Below are 26,149 nucleotides of genomic sequence, written 5' to 3' on the forward strand. Positions count from 1 at the left end.
GTACACCTGAAGGAGGTCGGAGGTTACATTCACCAAAATATTGTGAAAATGACACTGAAGATGAGAACAGTAATCTAAAGAAATAAAGAATGCTCATCTTGAAAATTCAGAAACAATTCCAAATTACTTGTATGAAACTGTGCCCAAGTGATATAATTGGTTTTAGGCTCGATAAAAGTAATGAATTTACTACATAACATCAAAATTTTGTTGTTCTTTTGCGTTGCTTGATTTTCTTCTTTGAATGTATGCATTCTGGTCATGCCTTTACCCCCACCCACCCGACTCAGATTTGAGCACTCACCAAAAAAATGCCCAAGTTAACCTCGAATACACTAGATTACCCACGCAACAAAAATTGACCAATGAGAGCAGGTCGTTAACGCCCCAACTTACGAGCATTGCTTTAACTTTTTACAGAAAAAAAAAAAAATCTGAAAAACCAAGACAAAAAAAAGCAACAAAGAAAAATATTAAAAATTAAAAAAAAAAAATCGAATACAAAAAAAAATGTCAAAATCTGAAAATTAATCAATAAAATAAAAAATTACTTAAGCGTTATTTAGCACAGTTTCAAAAATAAGAAAAAAATAAAAATAAGGTGTTTATACACTTTTTATACCGCGCTATTTTAAAATATTTTTTCAGATTAAATTTAAGTTTCACGATATCGTTTTTATTATTATTAAATTGTTAGGTGGAAGCACAGAATAGTTGAAAAAAAAACAAAACAAAAATAAAACACACCCTCTCCTCCCCATGTTAAGAATGGCTTTCAAAATAATAACGTTATTTCAGCATGGTAACAAAAGTGCATAAGTACCCCCCCCCCAAAAAAAATAATAATAATAATAAATCGGCCAAATATGTGCAACACTGCAACATCAACACCACCTAAACTTTAAAACTTATTTGAACTTCAAACTCATTTATCACTTGCGCGCTAGTCTGTCCGGAAAATACTGCTGTGCTGCTGGAGTGGGAGTGCTAGTGCTAGATCAGGTCTAGCAATTGGTGATTATTTTACGTAAAATTTATGCAGGAAAATTATCCCCTATTTGATTAAAAAAAAAAAAAAATTAAAAAATGATAATAACAAAATTTTAAAAAATTAAAAAGAAAAAATAACAAAATTAAAAATAACCATGAAATTTTCCAGCGACGCTTCCAAAATCAACAAAGATTAGACCATTCCTGTAATGATCCGATCCATGTTGATTTTGCAGCGGATGTGAAAGTTCTGTGCAGTTCTAGGAGGTCTACCCTCCCAGGCTTTGCCTTCTCTTTTAGAGAAGGGGTCAGTTTATTGCTAATCGCCTGAGGCGCTTTCACCGAGGAATGCCGACGGGGTTGCTCTTGCACCTTTTGCAGATTCAGAGTCCCCACCTCCGGGGCGGGGCGGGGCGCTGACTTCTCAATCCCACTTTCCGACACTGGCGTCACGGTTCTTGCATTGGGAGAGAACTAAATACCGACATAAGTCCGAAAAAAAAAAATGTCAAAACAAGTGGTTAGTAGGCCTAAATATCGAAAAGTCACAATAACAACAATAATAAATAAATCTGTGCGTACTTATCAAAGTTACGCAGGCAAGAAACACAAACACAGGTAGAAGAAATGGTTACAGGAGAATTTAATTAAATTAGATTATGCAATAAATTGAATTACTGTTTACAACAAGTTTTGTGTTAGACACGAGTTAAGCAGAAAACCTAAGACGCTCATCCGTGAATTAATTAACGTTCATTTTTTTATTTATTTATTAATTTAAAAAGCTACAATAATAGCATGTAAATAAATATTTATAATTTTCATCAATGAATTTATGCGACTAAATAAATAAATAAATAAATAAATTAATACTATTTAAAAAAAAATAAAATAATAATTAAATTAAAATTGTAAAGTACGAAACTAAAAAGTACGAAACTACTAATGTATTGCCGCTATATACGCCCACTTCGCCCAGAATGCATTTCGGCTGATGGCGATTCTCATCGCTCGATACAACAAAATCATGAGACTTTCTTCTTCATTGACGAAGGAAACTGTGAACAAATAAACAAAAACAAAAACAAAAAAACAGTAACAATTCTTCGGATGTTCAATAGGTTTTGTGAATGTATTATTCTTGATTGATGCCAAGTAAAACTTGGTCCACGGTGGCATATTATTATTATTAACGTCTTTCAATGCTGTGAAAAAAGGACGAAAGCTCTTACTACTCAAACAAGAGAGGAAGCAGCATTTTTAATGTTTCGATAACATCCACTGAAAAGAAAGAAAAATCGGTAAGAAAATTATGTATGCATTATACCACAAATTTAAAACTGTTTACGTTATCGTGCTTGCTTGTTGGTTGTCACCGTGCGCGTTTCATCTGCAATTGGGGGAGGAATGAAATGATGTAAATAAGAGGTGTGTGTGTGGGTGGGGGGGGTCTATTATGACAATATAGTTTCTTATTTAGAATTCAACCTAATTAAGAAAAAAAAAAAAAAAAGGGAAAGATGTCTTATCTACGTTACCCGTCACGGAACGGAAATTTCATATTCGAAAAATCACGTAAATAGATCAAGTAGTTTAAGTTGTTAAAAAGAAACCCATTTTTAAACGCTTTAAAGCGATTAATGTGAAATCTGTAAAATTACAAGTTGATCTCGCAAATTTGAATTACTGTGCACTTATCTGCCCCCTCCCCCCGTTTTTTTGTGTGTAAATGTTAACTTACGCTACAACAGAACACCGACCTGGGTCTAGGGGTTCATACCATGCAAACGGTAAATTTGCGACGGGTTTGATTATCAGATTCGCTGTCAGCGACCTCAAATACCGCTAAAAGTGCAAATTAAGTGTCCTGTTGTAGCGTATGAAATAAAAATAAAATTTCGGGTTAAGTTTTCCGTCTAAAATTCTCCTTTCAAAAGACGCCATTCAATTTTGAAAATTACATTCCAACGTATTCTAATGTCTAATCTATTAAATAAAGATTTAATTTAATATCGATTTTTTTTTTGGTAATTATGCAGAATACGGAACGTAAATAATGTTATCATTTAGAAACCGATCAACTATTCTGTACTTTCACCTAAAAATTTAATAAACAAAAGATACCATGAAAGTTGAATTTAATTTGAAAATTCTATCTAATTAAAAATAGTAGGGTCCATATTCGCAATCTGCATAAGTTAATAGGGAATTTATTTATTTAATTTTTTTGCTAACTACGAATAATAATAATAATAATAATAATAATGAATTTAATGGGAGATAATAAAAACACTTAGATTTAGGGAAGAAGGTGGTTATATAATTCAAGACTATAATAATAATAAAAATAGAATGGTTCTTCGTTAATGTAGCGAAATTCGAAAACTGAAGTAGTAAATTAAATTCAAGCGAAACCAATTATATGTACTGAACTGAATTATGTCACAGTAATGAACAAATCCAAAAATTGCGAAAAATGGTAAGGTAGAAAATTAATTATTAATGAAAATAATTTTCGCATACAATTAGCGAAATTTGAGTTTTGCAAAAAACAAAAAACAATCGGAGAATTCTAATTGTAACAAAAGAGAGATAATTATTTTTCTGAAAAGTGCAAATCTTTCGAAAATTTAGCAAAACATAATTTTCGCTAAATTGTCTTCGAAAACTTTTCATTAAAAATGAATTTTCTATCTTATCGTTTTTCATAATTGTTGGATATTTTCATTACTGTGACATGACAGTTCAGTGTTTTACTGTTTTACTTAAAACAAAAATCAGTTTGTCGAATTTCACTACAATAACGAAGATCAAAGTGTCGTATCGGTTCTTCAGATGCGGCACTTCCATTTCTCGCTCTCTTTCAGTGGAGGAGAAATCCTTCACGACTGAGACAATTTTTATTTTTGTACCTTTTCTCCACGTTAAAAAACGACCCTGGTGTCTGTCTCGTGGGGAGGCATTGTAAATAGGTACAATAACGAAGAAAACCAAAAAGATATGCTGTTGCTGTTTACTGCAGGAGGATACCGTGTTTTTTTTTTTTTTTTTTTCTTTTTTAAATAATATTTTCAAGTTAAATTCAGTTTTTACGATATCTTTTGGTAATCCGGTATTTTCCTCGAGACAAGATTAGAAAACTGTTTTATTTAGTTACGGTGAAAGTAACAGTTACAAAACACCATTCTCCTCCCATGTTAAGAATGGGTTTCAAAATAATGTTATCATTTCAGGACGATAACTTCTCTGCATAAGTACCAAAATAGGTAAATAAATATAAAAAAAATCATTAAAATCGATATTAAATTTAATTTTTGGCTTTACACATAGATTCGAAAAAGTTGTCAAAAAACAAATATATAACAAATAAATGTTACCAAAGGCAAGATAAGTTACTTTTCTACCTAATTGGATATGTTTTTAGTGTTTTTATTTAATATAAAATGTTCCTATTTACTTGCCTCCCCACGAGGAGAGAGTTAGACACAAGATCGGTTTTTTTTTTGATGTGCGGAAAATCCAGCCCCCCCCCCCCAAAAGGGCATTCTGGAGCTCCTAGCCAAAAGTTATTCGGTTCGAAAAACGAGTAATGTTGCATTATTAAACACTTTTTTTTTTTTTACAACTTAAATTGCAATTTTTTAAAACTATATATCGAATGATTGTATGACGTCTTTTTGCAGAAGGGAAGTTGGGACGCTGGAAACGTACATAACCAAGTGATTTTTTTTGTCAGCAACCATTTTTTTTTAATATTAGATTTTTATTAAAAATAAAAACAGATTTATTAAACCACTTTTGTCCTAATTTCTAGACAGACATACAACTCCCATGTAACCTTTATCTTTCGATATAGCCTTCCATATAAAGTATAATATAATTATCGTTTTTCGTTCTCGGGGAGGAAATTGATCAATATATTATCGTTTCCTGTTGAGTAAGAAATTACATTTTCGACAATGCTTTCTTGTGCCTTTTTTTTTGTTGTTTTTTCTCGTCATGTGGAATTATAAATCAGCGATTAATTAAAAATACTTAATTTACTTTAAAAGTGAGAGATCTGTCAATGTTTGCATCAAATTTTAAATTATATCTTTCATTTATGACCTTCAACGCACTCAAGGTTTCCAATGAATGAAATCGATTTCGCTTCGTCTGATCGATAATATATTAAGAGCAGTAAAAAAAGGGGGGGGGGAATACAGCCTGTTCTAGATATTTGTTTCGTAATTGGGTTCTTATTAAAAAAAGTAAAAATACAAAAAATCAGTAGGGTGTACGTAACTCGTCACGGAAGGAAGCTGTCATATTCCAAAAATCACGTAAATTAATCAAGTAGTTTATTTTTTAATTAAGAATATCAAATTTTATGAGTAAGCAGAAACAGACTGTCTCACATCACCGTCTTGAATAAAAAAATCTACAACAATTCAAACTTGCGAGATCAGCTTTGTAATGTTAACGATTTCACATTAATCATTTTAATACTTTTCTTAATTGAACTTTTGCAACCACGCAGTTTTTAAATAGTTTTTTCATGTTGAATTCAAGCTTCACAATATCTTTTTTTTTTATTATTAAACTAGCATGGGTGCCCGGAGTTGCCCGGGTGTTTGGAGGTGTGTGTTGAGCAAAAAAAAAAAAAGTGATAGTAGGAAGGTAGACTCGAACCCGTACCGCGAAGGAGGAAAAGAACGTGACATCTTTGCTGTTACGACCACCGCCAAACCGGAAGTGATATAGGTTTAAATTAAGACTAGACAATCGAAAAGAGTGGATGACTTTCGAAAATATCGGCGAAAAAAGCGGTAAAACTATACAAACACCGTGACAGCGAATTAACCCTAACCCTAACCCCTAACCCTAACCCTAACCCTAAACCTAACCCTAACCCTAATCCTAACCCTAACCCTAACGCTGTCACGGTGTTTGTATAATAATACCAAAAAAGCAACCCCTCCCTGTAGAAAGGTGCCCAGTTGAGGGTGAAGAAATTAATGTTTTTAGCCAATTGTTTGGTATTTGTTGTCTGAAGGGCCGAGCTTAAAAACGATACTGATTTTGTAAAAATTCGTCGCCTCTATCGAAAGTTTTAGGCAGACATGCAAACATACATACATTTATATATTGGTAGCTCAAATTTTCGACCCAAACCGATTAAAAAGCTTGTCCTATCTCTGAATACCCTTTATGTAAAATTTCAAATGTTTACACCAGAAATTGTCTTTAGTAATTTGGTAGAGACCGCAGAGGTCAAATTTTTTAAAACTTGGACCCCTATTATGACCCCTTAACATTTATTGTTTTGGGCTCAAATCAAGTTATTAAGTTAGATCCCTGTCCAAGGAACCTATATCTAAAATTTCAAGTATTTTGATCCAAAATTGTTGCAGGAGTTTAGTAGAGTTCTCAAAGGTCAAATCATTGAACTTTGATCCCTTAACAGCCAAATTTCTGTCCGAAAACCGATTACAAAAATTTTCCCAAATCTCAGTACCCTGGGTATCAAATTTCGAGTCTGTAGACTGAAAGTTGACGGAGTTATTGTGTAGGGAAATGTACACAGACATACAGACACGTTCACTTTTATAGATATATAGATTGTTAGGTGGAAGCACAAATAGTTACAAAAAACCTTCCCCCATGTTAAGAATGGCTTTCAAAACAATATTATTTTAGCACAGTGGCAAAAGTGCACAAGTATGCTTTTCTTTATAAAAACTAAAACTACTTGATTAATTTACGCGAATTTTGGAATATGATATATCCTTTTTGTGAAAGGTACATGCATAATAACGATTTTTCTGTAATTTTGTTTTATAGCAGTTGAGTTCAAAATATGAACCCGGAATTGTTTAGATCTGGATTGATAATATCTATTATTCGGACTGCTATTATCTTGCTTGTTATATTCATGGCGTTTCAGCGAGGCTCAGGCTCGGTTTCGGTTGATGTAATTCTCGACCTTCTTTAGGTGCATCTAGTCAGACTTGGAAATCAGAACTTCCTAATCGAAATTGGGTGCTAATACAAAGAGAGGCGACGGATCGATTTTTTTAAAATATGTTCTTTTAAGCAAAAACACTTTCTGAATTGTCATGTCGAAAATAGTAATATATCCCAAAATTACGAAAATTGATCGAATAGAACTGCTATTGTGTTTTTAGTAAAAAAAAATCTTTCACTATTGTCCGAACATGTTCGACGCCATTACTATGTAATCTGTATTATGCCCCCTGTCTCTGCAATCTCCTTGGTCTATTCTAAAACATATACAAAAACTGCAATTTTCTCCATAAATTACTATTAACCATAGATAACTTTCTACTTGGTGAATTTTCATAATTTTGGGATATATTACTATTTAGGACGTGGGAAGTAATGTTTTTGCTTAAAAAGACATATTAAAAAAAATTGTTCTGTCATCTCTCTTTGAATAAGCACCAGAAATTGTTTGAAAATTTCAAGATATGAATTGATAATTTATATTATTCGGACTACTAGCCTGGCACAACGGATACAAGTACCTGGTTATAATCAATTCTAAGTTTTCTAGAGATTGATGGTTTAATCTTCTGTACGAGTGATACTTAAATTTTACTTGAGACTTCTACCTAGTTGATGGAACAAGAACCGGGGATTTTTGATATGAAAATAAAGATCATTGTGCACTGGTTGTCCAACCTGCAAAGAGTGTTTATTCTGAAAGCCGTTCTTAACATGGGGAGGTTGGGGGCTGTTTATTCTGAAAGTCGTTCTTAAGATGGGGAGATTGGGTGTGTTTATTCTGAAAGGCATTTTCTTCTTTTTCAACCTCTCCATGTTAAGACCGGCTTTCGAAATAAACACCCTTTGCAGGTTGGACAACCAGTGGATATTGACCAAAATAAAATTATTTCCACATCTATGAAGTTAAATTAAAAAACAAAAAACTGGTCTCCTTGCAGCCATGGTCCTGGATATGACTTAAAACTATATCCGATGGTAAGGTCCCACCTTGCGGGCTTTGGGGAGTGTGGAGCCACCCTTTAATTGCCATTGCTCCCAGGTCCACTCTGACCCGGAGTGGTAGTACCTGTTAGGGTTCCAACTATGGGTTAAATAGAATCTGACGTAAAAAAAAATATACTCCATTAAAAATCGTTCCTCAAAATAACTAGATTCAGCGTTAAATAACTTGAAAAAGGTTGATATGCCGTAAAACAAAAACAACCGACCAACCTTGCAGCCATGTCGAGCTTCGTTAATCGCTCAAAACATTGAAAATCAAACAAAATATTGTTAGAAACACATTCAATAAATGTCACCAAACGAAAATGTCTTCTACCAATATTTTTATTTTCAGATTTTTGAGTGACCATTGAGGCTCAACATGGTTGTAAAGAGACTGCCATTTTTTTTTCATTCTAACTCAACAGATTTAACTCTAATTTTGTTTTCAACTCAAAAAGCCGTTTTAAAATAAGTTAAAACGCACAAAAGAACTTATCCAGAGAGATGAAGAGTAACTTATCATGCCTTTGGAAACATTTATTTGTTGTATATTAATTTTTTCCCTACTTTTTTTTTTTGTTGATTATTGTAAAACATGCCTCGTAATAAGAGGTTTCATTAACGTTTGAGATTCTGTATAAATTCCATGAGTTTGGCATGACACATTTGAAGGTCGGAGGTTACATTGTCCAAACTTTGTCAAGATAAGAATAGTAATCCCAATCCAAATAATATTCCGAATTGAACTTTAGAATCTTTGTTTTAATTTTCTTATTACTTTGCTTTTGCTGTAAATGGGGCATTCTACCGGATGCCCAACATTCTCCTGTTAGTTTAGTTACTCCAACCGAGAGATCTTTTTAAGATTCTAACTGTTCCTTTAAGTGCTGGGAATCGGTATGAAATTTCACACTGAACCCTTTATTTAATCCACAGAAGCAGATTGTTTGATACTTATGCAGAATATAGACCATCTTATCGTTGGCATATTCCAGGCAGGTTATGTAAACCGCGGGAAAGTACAAATGAAAACTGATTTTTTTTTTTTTTTACGATACAAATGGCCCCATATCGTTACGGCTAAGATTATTCTGGAGCTATATCCATATATCAAATTTGTCCGATACAATGGACTGCATTTTACTGAAACTGGGTTCTTGTCGTGATGAGACTCACAGGTACTGTCGGGACGAAGTTCCAACTGAGAAAGACAATTAAATTTGCATCCTTTATTAACATCACATTCGAAATGTCCATGTGTTATTTCGTCTGAAAAAAAAAAGGTTTTTATATATGCCACAATGAGATTCCATTTGCAAATTCTGACATTACTTGTTAGGTTAAAAAAAGGTTGTACACTGAAATTTATGCAGATTCATCCAGTGTTTTTGTTTTTATGAAATAAAATCAAACTAGATTGGTAAACGATTTTTGGCTGGTATTGGTGTTGAATTATGTCTCTTAATAAGCAGAAAATGGCTGACAAGACATTTCACTGTTAAAATGTTTTTTCTAGTTTAAAAAAAAATGATGAATTGGCATAATTTTGTGTACTATCATTTTAAACCCTAACAGGTAAGTACATAATAAAATTTGTGTCCCACTTTGTTTTTCTTTTTGTCTGAATAGCTTTTAATATTGGGGTAAAACTCAATAAGTGGCTAAAGTATTTATTCTATTTATCTCGTTTTTCTTTACTTCATCATGCCTTGTACAAATCCACACAACAAGCACCTTACTATTCGAGTAACATCAGAGATCTCTGGTCAAACTTTCCTGATGTTCAGTCCTTTCTTTTGCACAAATATCTTCACGTTCTTGCTCTTTGTGAGATTAATTTAGATTCTTCCATTGATAGCAATGATCTACATATGGAGGGTTATTTGTTTTTTGTCCGTTTAGACTCTATCATGTATTTGCATGGTCTTGCTATTTTTCTTCACAAAGATCTCTCCATTGTACGTGTCCGCAATCTTGAATATCATGGATGTTCTTTTATCTGTTTGATGTTGTTTTTGCTGAACTCCACTTCCTATTTTTTCTTTTTATACAGTTTGCCTTCTGACAGTAACTGCTATTGTTGAAGCTATATTCAACAGTATTGATAATGTGTTACAACTTTGTCTTCAGTGACTTTAATGCTCACCATTCTAACTGGCTTTCCACTCTGATCACACAGATCTTGCTGGTGAAATCTATCTTAACTCATGACTTGCCTCAAATTGTCACCTTCCCTACATGTTTTCCTGACAATGATCTTCATTACTTGATCATTTTCTCACCTTTGTTTTTGTATCTTGTTCTGTTTCCTCTTCTCATTGGGCTCTTCTGATAATGCTGTTCTTGATGTTGAGATTGATTTTTTAAGTCTTCAATTGGTTGTCATTTCTATAAGATGTTTAACGACAATAGGGTTGATTGGAATGGGCTTCACAGCTTCCTATGTGACATTCCATAGGATCCTATTTTTGGTTTGTCTTCTCATCGTCAGTTTCAAACCAAATCTCACTCTCTTTACTGGTTTTCCTCTGTTTGTGCTTCTGCCATTGCCCATCATAATCATTACCTCAATCAGTATCGTCAGGATGGTTCTGAGGCTGCTGGACAATCCTACAGAAGAGCTAACAATGTCTAAACGAGAGCAATTTTTGAACCCAACTCTAGCTATTTTCAAAGGATTCATGACTCTATCTCATCTCAAAAAGTTGGTTCTCTTGATATTTGGAGAATCCATAATAGTGTTATTAATAAATAAGTGTTATTAATAAATAATAGTGTTATTAATAGTAGCAAGTCTGCTATTCCTCCCTTTTTTAATGATCTTCAAATCATTTCATCTTTTATGGAAAAGACTGATCTCTTTGCTTATCTTTTTGCTGACAATTCTTATTTTCCTTTGAAAACTGATCACTTTTGATTCTATAATTATCGCTCCAAAGATGGTTGCTAGAATTCTTGTTGATCTTGACCAATCTGAGACTTCTGGTCCTGATTTAATTCCTGTTCTCAAATAGTATGTACCTAAACTTTCTTCTATCCTCTAGTAATTATTTAATCTCTATTTGTGTCAGTCCTGTTTTCCTTTTTATTGGAAGGAATCCTCTCTTGTCCGTATCTTTAAAATTGCTTGTGATCAATCTGATCCAACTACATATCGCCGTTTTTTTTTGTTTTATTGCATTTTTACCCCAAACAAGGTACAGTGCCACTTTGATGTAGGGGCTACTATCTGAGACATAATTTGTAGAGGTAATATGTAGGGAGTTGAGCAGTAAGATGTCTGTTTACATTGCACTTGAATTTTTGCATGGCAGTACAGTCAGGGAAGCAGGAACCCGGAAGGGAATTCCAAAGTCTAGCAGTTCTAGGGAAGAAACTATTAGAGTAGAAGACTTTCTTACATTTGGGGATTTCTACTGTGTAGGGGTGGAATTTTGCTGCTTGTTAGTTTTGTCGGGGGTATTTACATCGAGAAGGTACAAGGGTTTGTAGTTCGTCAAGCACCTACCATTAAAGTACTTGTAAAACAGGCAGAGATGCAACATTTTGTTGATGGGACAGCTGTTGAAGCTGAACTGATAGTGGCAGACCTATTAGGTTAGCAACTGCCTTTTGAACCCTGTTTAAGAGGGAGAGACTAGTAGCAGATGCACCAGCATGAATGTGGCAACAATACTCCATACAAGGTGAATAGTGGCCTTATAGAGGTACTGGATACGCTCAGGCGTAAGTAACTTTCTAGCATAGTAGAGAGAGAGCCAACCTTCTTTGCAGCTGCCTTGGCATTGCGTTCAATGTATCTGTTCTAACTCGTGTTCCCTGTGAATGTTAAGCCGAGGAGTTTGAAGAAATACTTTTTGGTAAAGTATTATTAGCCATGGCTATTAGTGGTTGAGAAGGTTTCTTGTAGTTATTAAAGGAAAGGATCTTAGTCTTTGCAGCATTGAATGTGAATGTTAGTCGTCTCTGTTATTAGCAAAGTTTCTATTCGAGTAGCTTCTTTCCAAGGGTGGCAAGATTGTGGAACTCTCTTCCTGCTCATTGTTTCCCTTCTACCTACAACCCTGGTGTTTTCAAGACTAAGGTCAGTAGGTATCTCCTGTCTTTGCAATAATCAGCTTTCGTTCTTAACTCTTTACATCAAGTGGCTTCATGCCTTGTCTTGAGCGATTTCCATCAAAAAACAAATTTTTTTAAGATCACTTGAATTACTTTATCACCTTTATTTCAAAGGCAAAAGATGTCTATATTACCCATAGTCCAAACTCAGTGACCACCTTTAAACGATAACTCTAAAGCTGCAATTAAAAAAAATGGAAAACAAAATTAAATAAATTTTGTGTGTCTGAATTAGTGATGTGACAATTCCATGATTATTCCCAATTCTGATTATTATAAATCTTTAAATATTTAACTATGAAGTTATTGTTTCGTGATTACCGTATAAACATGTTAAACGTGTATATGTTTTCTCAAACTTAAAAAGCACACCTGAGGAGAAGAGGAGATGTATGGATTTAGATTTTTTGTCAATTTAAAATAAAATATTCATTATTTTATCATTACTACTAGCAGTGGAAGGTTTGGCTTTAAACAAAACCAAATAAAGATAAAAGAATCGTTTGAGTAATATCGTTTGGACAAGGTGCACCATGATTCCTCATAAAAGCCATTGTAGGTTGGCCGTAGCAAGATCTTATTTGTGCTGTGAATACTATGTGGTTTTGAATATTTCGTCAGGGTTTACTTTCCGTGAAAGGACCTTCGTGCTAGGTTGATAAACCCTTATAGAGAATGACCTTAGACACTGGGGGATATTCTGTATGTTTGTATGTCCAGCTAAAAGTCAAGAACTACAAAACATACAACCATAAAGTTGGTATTTTCTTTATCAACATTAACCTGTATGAATATCTAAAATTTAGAAAAAATTATTCTTTCTCTGAGGATCAATTTGGCCAGGTTTTGTCAAAGGAGGAGGGGGAGGGGCGTTTTTTTTTTTTTTTTTTTTTTTTTTTTTTTTTCAGTATTTGTATGCACTAATCTGGAAATAAAATGCTGACTAATTCCATAAGGAATCTATTATATAAAGAAAAGTTGTGTGTGTCCAGCTAGAGAGGAATAGGCTGGGTGGAAAAGAAAGAGGGAGTTGGGAAGGGAAACAGGAGTGAGAAGGATAGAAAGCTAGAAGTTTTAATAAAGAAATGTTACTTTTGTAACTTTTATTCATTAAGACAGAGGTACTAAGAGATAGCAGTGCATAGCTGAGGTCATCAGTAAAGTATGACGTCATTAATAAAAATCAAATGGATGACGTCATCCATTAAAACAGTGAATGATGTAACAAAATCAAGATGTCATCTATTAAGCAAGAGAAGTAATTCAGGGTTCGTACAAACTTGAAATGTCCTTGAATTTTGACTTTTGTCTTGAAAAAAAGCCTTATTTCTATTATTACCTTGAAAATATGGAAAATGTCTTGAAAAGGCCTTATTTCTATTATTACCTTGAAAATATGGAAAATGTCTTGAAAAGGCCTTATTTCTATTATTACCTTGAAAATATGGAAAATGTCTTGAAAAGGCCTTATTTCTATTATTACCTTGAAAATATGGAAAATGTCTTGAAAAGGCCTTATTTCTATTATTACCTTGAAAATATGGAAAATGTCTTGAAAAGACCTTGAAAATTGTATTCTTTATGTCCAGTAACATTTTTTGACTTAATATTAAAAATAAAATCAAAATAAACACTATTAAATTATTTTTTAAGTATTAATAAAAATACCATTAAAATATTTTTAAATATATTGAAAATAAAATCGAAATACATTGTTCGGAAATTGCATAGTATTACTGTGGATACAAGAATTACGCCCCTTTATCACAAAATTACTTCAGGTAGTTTTGTGATAAAGATTCAAATCTCCGTCTATTTTTGTTCTCATTTATAATTTAATTTTTTAGGAGGATGAGGGCACAAAGAGGAAGGAGTAGTGGCAGCTGCCATAAATAAAATTAACCCTGCCTCAAAAAAAAAAATGCTTTCATTGCACACAGACGAGACTCTCTAATGGCGCCCCCCCCCCGAAAAAAAAAATTGTGATAATTTAAAATTAGGCCTGTCAGGCTATAGAAAAAAATGGACAAGATGGTAACCGTCTTGGTTAGAAATTAAGTTGTAAAGAGTTAATATTTGAGATGAAATCTCTCTTCCAGGCAGTCCGTCGATTTCGACGATGACGCAAATGAGAATGAAAATGAAATAAAAAGCATTTAAAATTACTTAAAAACGCTAAAACATTATGCATGTTGGTTGCAAAGTAACTTATATTAACTATAGTAACATTTATTTGTTGTATATTTGATTTTTGATAATTTCTTTGAATCGCTGTGGATTTGTTTTGAAAACTTGAATTTTGTCTGGAGAACTCCTTGAAAACTTTGAAAAGCCTTGAAAATGGACATTGAAAATCTCTATGAACCCTGAAGACGCTTGTTCGGTAAAAGTACAGAATAGTCACAAAACACCTTCCCCTCTCCGTGTTAAGAATGTGTTTCTAAATAATTCGTTTGCAACAATGTCCATTAGGCCAGCCAGCCATCCATACACTTAAATGTTTAAAATCTCGACATGTGTTGAATGAATCTTTTATTAATCATCTATAAAATGTTTCATTCATTAAAAAAGACAAAAAGTGATATTAATTCATACAAAATGTTCAATTACTGATGCCTGACTTCAACATGGGCAGTAATAAAAACGAAATAATTAATTTGATTGGCTTGTTACACGAGACAAGACAAAAACGCTCCACTCGTTAGTGGCACTAGCTTATCCAAATTGCTAAGTAATTAGATAAGTGGGTGATTTAAAAAGAAAACAAACAAACGCTTTTTCTTTGACATAGATACCTATTTTTAATTTGGTACAAGGACGATACAATTAGAATAAAGATTCAGAAATCATAGCCAGTCGATCTTCTTTAATCTTCTAATATCATCATCACCACCACCACCATCATCGTCATAATGCTCGTTTTATTCACATGCTGATGGGCTAGACGCTTTTAAGAAATTGACTTCCAAACTAACCCATATCTGGCCAGGTATTTATTTATCCCTCTGTCTCTCCAATTCATTTTTATCACTTTCTCTCATGTTTTCCTTGGCCTTCCTCTATTAACTGACCTTGCTATCTCAACTGTTCTACTTCTACTAATCCAAGATCTCTCATTCATTCTTTTAGTATGTACCTCACCATTTTACATTTTTCTTAACGAGTTCAAATTACGATAAAAGAATAGCTACCAATAAAAATTGCCACAAATCTGTTCTTTGTTTGCATATTTTAAAACTAAACCTTAATCAGAGGTGACTTTTTCAGGGCATTCATCGTCAATCCCAAATATCAGCTGACGTGATATCGTAAACAAACACAGACAGAATTTGATGAATGACGTTATTTTTGTAAATTTCTTTGCAAATTAGTCCACCGGGCAAATTATTCCTCTTATTATATAATATTCAATTGATTCTATAATAATACATACGTAATCAGCATAAATTAAAATATCAGAAGAAGGCTTACTTTTCTTTTGAGCGTAGTGCTGTCCTGCTACCCTAAAGGACAAAAAGACAAAGTAGGGGAAAGCAAAGGTTATAAGGTTGTCTTGTGATGTTATTTCCTTTTGTTTGTAATGGACTAGTCCAACTATTCCAATCTTTTGTTTTTCTTTATTACCTTGGATTTTTAATAAAAAAAGAGTGAGAATGTTGTATGTATAGAATAACATAGTGAGAGAGGGTGAAAGTGATAGATTCTTTCAAACATCCCTTAATCCTAAAACTTAGGTATAGTTTAGCATGTATTTTATGTGAGTAAAATATATAGGAAAAAACTATTAGAGAAACAAACGTTGATTAATTCAGCTTTAGTATAATCTGTTATATAAATAGCAGTTCTGTATGTGTGTTAAAAATCAAAAACTACAAAACAAACACCTCAAAAGTTGGTGTATTCTTGATTAGTGTTGCTCTGGATGAATGCCTGGTCTTGCAATACGCTTAAACATGATATTTTAATTTATGCAGATTGCATATGTATTATTATAAAAATCAATCCTCTATTGAATATTAGCCTGGGTGCCCAGCATTGCCCGGGTGTTTGGATGTGGGTGTTGAGCAAAAAAAAGAAAGTGGTAGTAGGCAGGCAGGCTCGAACCCATATCGCGGAGGAGGCAAAAAACATGAAAAAAAAAAAAAACCCAGACGTCTTTGCTGTTGCGCTCATTGCCAAACCAGAAGTGACATAGGTTTAATGCTAGACAATCGAAAAGAGGAGATGACTTTTAAAAATATCGGGGAAAAATGCAACCCTTCCCTGTAGAAAAGTGCCCAGTTGAGGGTGAAAGAATTCATGTTTTCAGCCAATTTTTCGATATTTGTCATCCGAATGGTTGAGCTTCAAAATGAGACTGATCTTGTGAATATCTGTCGCCTCTGTTGAAAGTTTTAGGCAGACATACATTAAACAGGCAGGTGAGATTTGTATTATAGATTATATATTATGAAGAATAATTTGCCTGGTGAACTAATTTGTAAAAAAAGAAAAAAAAAATGTTGTTTGTCAAATTCCGTCATTGTTTAGAATATAACGTCTGTTGATATTTGGGCTTGACGATGAATGCCCTGAAAAAGTCAATGTTAAGTTTTAAAATATGCAAATGAAGAAATGCTTTGCAACGATTTTAAATAGTGCCGCTTCTTTTATTGTAAATTGAACTCATTAATAAGAAAAATTAAAATAAAATGGTGAGGTAGACCCAGGTTTGAATAGGGGATCATTTAATCTGTAGTCGAATGCTCTACCACTGAGCTATATCTCCAGATGTCAATAATTCTTTCTTTCTTTTTTTTTTTTTTTTAAGAAATGATTTGCTCAAATTTTATTATCTCCCTTGGTCGGTTTAAGGTAAAATATTCCCCTGTAAAAATTCTTTTTTTATCTATAAGAAAGATTATTTTTAAGAGCAGATTATTTTTGATTTCCGATACTTATCGGATGAATTTCTGTACAAAACATATGTAAGAACACCAAAAGAAATATAAATTAGTTTTGTGTGAAATTTGCAAAAGATAGGCTCAATCGTTTTGGAACCTATGAGGAAGGAACTTGCAAACACACTGACTTTTATATTAGAGTAGATATTATGGATCAACTGGATTAGGTTTTGTTAATGAGTTTTTTTTCTTTTTCTTTTTTTAATGAAAAAATTATGTACTAATTTTAAAAGAAAATGCCAATTTATTCTTTGAGGAATCTACTATGCTTTTTAAATTTTCTTCCTTTGAAGACTTAATGCTGGGTATGGGACAGCCAAACCGGCTGCCAACATTGCCCTGCTTTTTATTGAAACCAGCCGAGAGCTCTTTTAGTATCCTCGCTGTTCCCTTAAGTGCAATTGACTGGATCTCTTTTGCACTTGGTTCACCAGGAACATTAGTTAGGTAGGACTTCAAGTTCTTCTTCATAAGCCCTGTAGCACCTATAATAACTGGTATGATTGATATCTCCCTAAGATTCCAGTTTCTTTTTGTATCGTTCATAAGATCTTGGTATTTGGTCTGTTTTTCCCTTTCAGCTCTATTTAGGCATCCATCATTAGGGACACACTTCAACCAAGGTTGCCATTCTCTCTGACTTATTCCATATAATTCAGGTTTGACAGCAATATTTTCTAGGTAGGTGCCTGTAGGGATTACATGGTCATAATGTATAGTATATAAGTCATTTCCAACTGTTCTTTCAGGTTGATGTTCCCAGGACATGCTGCTATTACACATATATGTACGTGTGTATGTCAAAGTAGAGAGGAATTGGCTGGGTGGAGGAGAAAGGAGGTGGAGAGGGAGGAAGAAAGCGAGATGAACGTGAAGAATTAAAGAGATAGAAGTTTAAGAAATGTTACACTTTTGTTCTAGGCAACACCAAGTGTAATAGAGCCGCTGACGCTTGATTATCAGCTGTAGACACACGCAAATGATTGAGCCAGTCAGTGTGCGGTGTAACGTCACAGCAGAAATGAAAATAACGTGTTTGTAGTGTTCAAAGGAGTGGTGTTCAAAGCGTGGCCAGTGTTAAGAAAAGCACATGTTCGAGACGTAAAGTGTTCAAGACACAAAAGAGCAACAACGGGTATATTCGAGACACATGATAGCAATAAAGGGCGTGTTCAAGACACAAGAGAGCAATAAGGGGCATGTCTGAGACACAACTGTCAACGATAAACTGACTAAACTTACATATTCCGATTTAGTATGACTCTGAGCTGGTTATGCTAAAAAGAAAATACATTAATATTCATTTGATTCAGATCACTAAGGACGTAATTTGTGTATGGGGGAAGAGTAGAAATAACAAAATTACTTTCTTTCAATCTTACTGGTATCTGTTTTCACACAGTCGGCTACTGATCTCCTTCTTTGTGTAGTCTCGTATCATATTGTAGGGTCCACAGATATTATTTGTCTTTCCATTTCTTTTGGATGCATGCTTGATTGAGATGTACGCCATTAATTATTTTTGATTATGCCAATGAAGCATGTCTTGCTAATGCTGTTTTTGTCCATTTTCATGGCCGCCTGGCCTTAAATGTCAGTTCGTATGTCGCCATGGCAAAGCTGCCGTTGACTCACAAGACATGACCATATCATCTCAGTTGAGGTTCATCATAGAACTTTCCAGAGATTGGTGTTGTTCTGTAAATACCTGTGAATCCTATAATTGGTGATGTGGTTACGTAGGGTAATTTGTGATCTATTATATAAAGAACAGATGTTTGTATGTGTGTATGGCCAGTTGAAAATCCAAAACTACAAAACAAACACTCACAAAGTTGATATATTCTTGATTAGCATTGTCATAGATGAATAATATCCAAAATTTAGAAAAAAAATATTCATTTTTAAAAATTTTATTTTTACTCTAAATTAGTGCAAATTTTGTCAAAGGGCATCGTTGATTTTTTATTTTTTTTTATTTCAGTCGTTTTTATCTACTAAAGAGAACTAATTTTTTTTTTATCAAGCAATTACTCCTTCCTTGAGGAATCTATAAAGAAGTTGTCTGTATGTGTTCAGAGAGAGTAACAAACTGTGTTAAAAAGGGAGAAAGATAAAGAGATAGAAATCTTGCATTTTTGCTCTGGACAACGCTGGGTAGCCTTACTAATATCCAATACAGAATCATTGTCACCATGATGCTGAGGCTGTTCTCCAGCTCCTTTGTGGATGACCAACATTTGGCACCATAAATTGCAACTGGTCGGATAACTGAGCTTTAGATCTTTGATTTCATTCAACTGTTGGTGACTTTATCATTGTTTTCTATTGAATCATCACTTGCAAAAGTTTGTATGTGCGATAAGACCTGCAATGTGGTGGATAAAGTACTTAGTAAAATTCAATTGTAGAAGTGGCAATCCTCTTGAAAGTTCAATCCTCACTGCTGTCGGCACTTAGAATATATTGTGAATTACTTGGAACTTCTACCCAGTCATTGCTGACAGAATGAGAAGGTGCTGCCCCTATGGATTAAATTAAGAGTTCTGTTTGAAATTCCATGCAGATTCTAGAGTCCGAAGAAAGATTCCAGAGACACCTGAAGAAGTTTGGAGGTTACATCGACCAAAACATGAAAATAACATTGAAGATAAGAACAGTCGTTCGGAGAATCCAAATGTGAATAATCAATCCTCATCTCCAAAAGTCAGAAACATGATATCTTAATTTTTTGACTCTAGGGTGACATCAGGTAGCTCTGCTAGTCATTATTAAAAGAAATTGTCATGTTTTTTTAGCGTAAAATGTTTGTAAGGCAGTTTTAAACTTCGAAAATCTAGGTTTAATAATTAATCATTTTATCAAATTGCTGTCATCAAGAGATAACGTTTCATCATTTCCTGGAGAAATGAAAGTGGCCATTGGTCGAACACCATCTACTTACAGGTGTGTGAGCGGGTTGTTGCTTGTTGCCACTTGATACATCCTCATATGTCAACCACCATTTTTATTCATATCTGCCTATTTTATCATTATTGTAGCAGGTGCTCAACTGAGCTGCAATTTATGCCTCCACCCCCATAAAACATTCACAACAACACTTTTCTAACTACAACCACTGTTAACAATTTGTCCTGCTCTCTATCTGTGCCTAAAACTGAACGTAAATTCCATGAGCAGAGTTTTTTTCCTAAAACTACCCACTTGTGGAACATAATACCACAAGACTACTTCCCAGCTGATTATAACATAGATCTGTGTAGCACAACACCATAAGGCAGCTTCCCAGCTGACTACAATATGATCATTTTCAAGTCAAATGTAAACAAATACTTGTTGAGCTACTAACTGGAATAATCAAATTATGCCCAATTTCAGCCATCATTATCAATCATCAAGATGTTGTCATTCCCCTGACACTCTTTAACTGTTATCCTTAAATGGTCTCTAGGCTTTGATAAGTGGTGACTCCCTTGTAAAAAAAAAAAAAAAAAAAGTTTTCCTGGTTGTCAATGCTTTCATAATACTGTTCCATTGTTAAATTAAAAATCTCACTAACACTTATCCTCGAATTGCTTTTACCCTTTATAAGGGTGAAGTATTTAGTATAGATCGGGGGAGGAAATAGTCCTTATTTACTTGCTTCAACTTACAAAGGGCAAAGTTAGACACAAGATCGCTTTTTTTTCTTTTTTTTTTACTGCAGGAAAAATCTAGCATCCTAAAAAAAGAGCCACTTTCTGGATTGAGAGCAAAAATGAAAGTTGCCTCGTTCTAGAAGGAATGTGTTTAATCTTACAGAGGACTGAACTTGCAGTAAATTAAACAAAATATTATCCATTTATCTTAATCTTATCCAAAATGTCAGTTAAGTCTGAGCAACTTGTGTTCAACTAATAGATCATGAATGAAAATGAATCTTTTACAAAAGTATTGTACTTTGTGTCATTAAACCCAAAAATGTTGATAAATTCAACGAAAAGATTGTATGTAAGCTGTTTTTTTTTTCTTCAAATTTACTTTAGAATATAATCTTTGATTCTTTACTGTTGGTAAAATTGCTGGAAAATGGTTGGCTCACTCCAGAAAGTATACACCTTCTGATGCAATTCTCTATTTATAGAAGTTAGATACATCTTTTGACACCTAGAACAAAACAGACACTTTGCTGCTCAACTCCCTACCCTGTCGAATTGTCATTGATTGAGATTGTCGGACTGACTTCCTCATCTTGGTTGTTATAGACACAACGTTTCGGCCGTTTTGCTCTCCGGCCTTCATCAGGTGTTTTGTATCGAACTGGGGAACCGTTTGTTAGGAGTCTCGAACCCAACCCTTTATTATTATTACGGGGGTATCGTGTTCGGACTCCAGTGACATATGGCCGAGTGGTCCTAGACGTATCAAAGTTTACAGTTACCCAAAGGTGCTGAGTTCAATCCTGCACGAAGGCAGTGAAAAGTAACATTCAAAACAGAGAATCAACAACTATGCCCCAGAGCCTAGCTGGAGTCCGAACACGGTACCCCCGTAATAATAATAAAGGGTTGGGTTCGAGACTCCTAACAAACGGTTCCCCAGTTCGATACAAAACACCTGACGAAGGTCGGAGGGCAAAACAGCCGAAATGTTGTGCCTATAACAACCAAGATGAGGAAGTCAGTCCGACAATCTCAATCAATGAAAACACCTCATCTCAAAAATACAGACAATTACCTGTCGAATTGGTCCAAAATAGTAGCCCCTTATGTCTAAGTGGCACTACACCTTGTTTGGGGTGAAATAACAGTAAAATAAATAAGACGAAGCTGCTCTCTTTTCACTTCCAACACTCAGATTCTTATTTTATCCCAGTCTAAATGAATCACTACTTGAGGAAGCCTCCCGCTTCTGGCTTTCACTCAAGATCTAAAATGAAACGCTTACACGTACAATCATCTGCTAAGGTTGCTGGAAAAATGGTTTTGTATCAGTCTACGGCTCCAGAAGATACCTGGCTCCTTATACAATCGTCTACCTATGAGCCAGGTACATATCACTTGTAACACCTGAAACAAAGCTGCTCTCCTTTCACCTCAATGTTCAGATTCTTGTTTTATCTCGGTTGAAAAAAATGTCTCTCTCCTTGAGGAAGGCAATTGCTTTGATAAACTTCTACAAATGACTTTCAGGTAAATGGAAGACTTATATCAAATCCTTTGCTAAGGTTGCTGGAAAATATTTGGATCATTCTTTCGCTCCAGAAACTACCTGATTCCTGATACAACGGCCCTGTCGGTGGGGCATTAGAATATGCCGACTGCCTCCCTGAAGAGGGTAAAAGTCCCTCAATGGGGGTCCTGGATATGACCTTAAACGATATCCAGTGGTGAGGCCCCAGCTTGTGGGCTTTGGGGAGTGTGGAGCCACCCTTTAATTACCATTGCTCCCAGGTCCACTCTGACCCAGAGTGGTAGTACCTGTTAGGGTCCCAACTATAGGTTAAATAGAAACCGACATGAAAACAACAAATATATTCTATTAAAAAAAATTTTCTTCAAAATCTTTGGATTCGGCATTAAATAACCCAAAAAGGGTTGATATGCCGTAAAACAAAAACAACCAACCAATCCTGATACAATCTTCTACCTATCTGGAGAGGTGTTGCTCAGAGCACCCTTTCTTGCCTTAACAGAATTCTTAATCGATTTTGTACATGGAAAGTGATTGACTGAGCTTCAATCTCTGATTTCTCCTTGTTAGACACAAACCCTTTGGCTAGGCATAAAATGTATCTATTCTGATACTACATTTCACCATTTCTGTTCTTGGTCAGTGGAGAAGAAATCCTTCTAGACGGAGGCAATTTTTATTTTTGTACTAATCCAAAGTACCTCTTTTTGGGGAATTGGCCGTTTCCCATATGAAAAATCGGCCTTGTGTCTAACTGTACTTGTAGGGAGGCAAGTAAATATCGGCATTCTAAGCCAAAGTTTCAACATCAGACAGATCTCCATACATAATGTACCTATTTAGAATGCCTCCCCACGGGACAGAGTTAGACAGGGTCGTTTTTTAACGTGGAGAAAAGGTACAAAAATAAAAATTGTCTCAGTCGTGAAGAATTTCTCCTCCACTGAAAGAGAACGAGAAATGGAAGTGCCACATCTGAAGAACAGATACTACACTTTGATCTCGGCCAAAAGGCCAAAAGACAGTTTGTGTGTATGTTTGTATGTCTGGCTAAAACTCAAAAACCACAAAACGAATATCAACAAGGTTTGTATTTTCTTAATTGGCATTTGATCCAAACTGCTTAGAAAATGATGGCTCATTCTGTAATTCTAAGCTGGCACAGATTTTGTCAAGGAAGATGGATTGGTTTTTCAGCTAGATTAATCAAGGGAAGTAACTCTTTTTTTTTTTAGTTAAGAAGTTAATTCCCTTATGCTGACCCATTCTTTGAAGAATCTATAGAAGTGTGTGTGTATGTGTCCAGAAATTGGATGGGACTGGGCAGAGAAGATAGAGAGGAAGAACTAGGGGTGGGTGGGTGGAGAGATAGTTTTAATAAAAATGTTACAATTTTTTCCCTGGGTAATGCCAGGTAGCCCTGCTAGTTCTTAATAACTAATAGTAAAAAAATGTAATTTTATTTTAGTAAAGTAACTTAACACTGACTGGAAAGTTTATTTTTTACTGTGTGAAAATGGATGGAGAAGGGGGTATAAACAACTTGAAGGGTAACTTAATGAATACAAGGTTTTTCTTTTCACATTTGAAAGGGCGTTTTCCATGTTTTGGTATGCAAAAAAAAACAAAAAAAAAACAAATGTTTACCCACTTTTTACTTGCAAACTGCTACAGACCCAACACAAGAGAAGGAAAGAAAATGAAATAAATTTGAATTGTGGAGTAAATATTCAAATTTTTAATTTGGTCCATTATGGTCCTTTTATTAAAAGACAATGTTATCATAGTGTGGAATGTGGTTATTCTCGAAAAGCTATGCTCTCCGGCATTATTCTCTCCCTTTGGAGAGAGGTGGTTTATGGTTGATTGCCTGAAGCACTCTAAGAAAATGTAGATAGGTCCCAATCATGGCTATTTTTGTACTTTTAGGAATGAGAACTGATAAAGAAACTGTATTAATATTAAGTTTAATAAATTCTAAAAATACAGCTTGCCACTATTTCAAAACACTTTTTTGTTAAAACTATTATATTTAATTAATGTTATTTGGACAAAAAATGTGTTATAGTTTAAAGTAGATTTTTTACCCCAATAAAAAAGGGGGAAAAAGTTATAGCCCGTTGACTTAGAATGAGTGCTTTATGTCGTTGATGGTTGAATATGGTTAAATTTTTCTCATTTTTGAATCGAATGCTAATCTGTGTGTATCGAATGGATACCATAATACTTAGTTTGCTGCACCTGATCATAACAAAGGTCGATACAAAATTTCTACTAGATGAGCTCAGTAGTTTTGAGAAAAAGTTGAATGGACAGACCTACAAATGAAAATATAATATAGATTAAAAAACAAACATTACTATTGATTTTTGAGAAACTCTAGGGGGCCTTTTTTCAACATGACATCCTCTTGTTTACAGACTTTACTGAAGCATTATGGTTAAATATTTTTCAGTTTTTTTAACGTTGTCTCAAAATGGATCTATTTTGTAAAACTGATCTTAAATTGTATTTTTAATTTGGAAATTAAATCGTTTACATTAAAATCCATTTTACTTCTACATTAAAAAAATTTTTTAACGCATTTAAACTAGATGCAGCCATGTTCAAAAATGGCTTCTCAGGAATTTTTTATTAAACTATATTATGCGTTTTTTTGTCAAAAGAACATCTATTATAATAAAGTTGTATTTCTGTCTGTTTGTGTGTTCACAATTTGGTTAATACGTACAAAAGGTACATTGTTTCACAAATTTATATATTAATACGATAGCATGTGTGTTATTTTCTGTATCACGCTTACAGCCGGATCATTTAATTGTTATGTACTTCCATTTTTGTCATGGAATTCTCTTCCGTTTGCCTGTTTCCCACCTGACTACAACTTGGACGTCTTCAAGTCCAACATAAACAAATTCCTGATTAATCGCCCCCTTAAGTAAGACGCTTTATCAAAACACTTTTTAAAGATTGTGGCAAGCTGGCCTAATGGTTATCATACTTGACGCACTGTCTTTAGGTTTTGGTTTCGATCTCGGCTCTAATATTTTTTTTACAAGAAATGAACTGTTTAGGAAATGCATAATACTTGCATGCACATGTCTTAGTTTCTTTCCATTTTCTTTTTTACTTTTTTTTTTTTTTAAGGAATTTAACGTCCCATTAAATACCTACAGTATTTCTGTTTATATTAAATAAGAAATCTGCATTAATTAAAATATAATATTTATGCGTATTTTATGACCGAGCAACACTGGGCAGCCTGCTAGTATTATATTAAGTTAATTTATTTATTAATTACGTTTAAAAACAGAATGAAGTTTTCATTTAACCTACAAGTTATTTCTCTTTAAGCTATGAGATTTTATTTCCGTTTGAATTTCATAGCTGAAGATGGCCATGTTTTATATTTCCAAAAATCCAAAATACTTTCAGGAAAATCGTAAAAACTTTGGATATTTGGTGTATCTTAAATAGTATGGACTAAGCCCTCCACCTGGCAATGTTTTTTTACCTTGCAATGCCAGGTATGTACAGTTAGTTAAATATAATAGAGAAACTTGTTCTCATCTTTGAAAACATTATTTGACAAGTTTAATTTGAAAAATTAGAAAACTGAATGTTATAATTTTTATAAAATGATTAAAAATCATTTTCTTTTTCCTGAAACTTTCCTTGTTAAAACAACTTTTCCATTGAAGATTTAGTGTTTTTTTCATTTTGTTGATGGTGGTGGTAAAAATTGAAAAAAAAAGAAAGATTATTATAGTGGTTGTATACGATAAGTTTTTTTTGAAATTCTGTCATTTGAGTTCCTCTTTGAAAGAGAGAGTGAGTGAGTTGAAGAACTATACAGATGCTTTTTTTGTTCTTATCAAGTGTTCTCTTTTGAGTAGCTGGATTTTTCTCTCCACTGACCTTGTGTCTAACTT

At 33.9% G+C, this 26,149-nt stretch overlaps 2 protein-coding genes and 1 pseudogene across 8 annotated transcripts in view; 1 reads left to right on the forward strand and 2 right to left on the reverse strand.

Annotated features, from left to right (window-relative positions):
• LOC145247466 (ferry endosomal RAB5 effector complex subunit 4-like) overlaps window positions 1-2,374 on the reverse strand; it is a 67,742-nt gene extending 65,368 nt beyond the window's left edge. The window contains exon 1 of the mRNA XM_080109261.1: window positions 2,339-2,374. The gene's annotated coding sequence lies outside the window, so the exon portion shown is untranslated. The remainder of the gene's footprint in view (window positions 1-2,338) is intronic.
• Window positions 1,926-26,149, forward strand: part of LOC145247464 (intersectin-1-like) — a 334,749-nt gene continuing 310,525 nt past the window's right edge. For 5 of the 7 annotated variants that reach the window (XM_080109253.1, XM_080109254.1, XM_080109255.1 and 2 more), the window contains exon 1: window positions 13,252-13,370. In XM_080109253.1, coding sequence (XP_079965379.1) covers window positions 13,267-13,370 — 104 coding nt within the window. In that variant the 5' untranslated portion in view covers window positions 13,252-13,266. Of the gene's footprint in view, window positions 2,292-13,251; window positions 13,371-26,149 lie in introns of those variants that run through there. The other 2 variants (XM_080109259.1, XM_080109257.1) reach the window with 2 other exon arrangements.
• LOC145247693 (U2 spliceosomal RNA) lies at window positions 23,111-23,243 on the reverse strand (annotated as a pseudogene).

Source organism: Euprymna scolopes, chromosome 25, assembly GCF_053919585.1.
Source record: "Euprymna scolopes isolate OS-2025 chromosome 25, ASM5391958v1, whole genome shotgun sequence".
NCBI lineage: Eukaryota > Metazoa > Mollusca > Cephalopoda > Sepiida > Sepiolidae > Euprymna > Euprymna scolopes.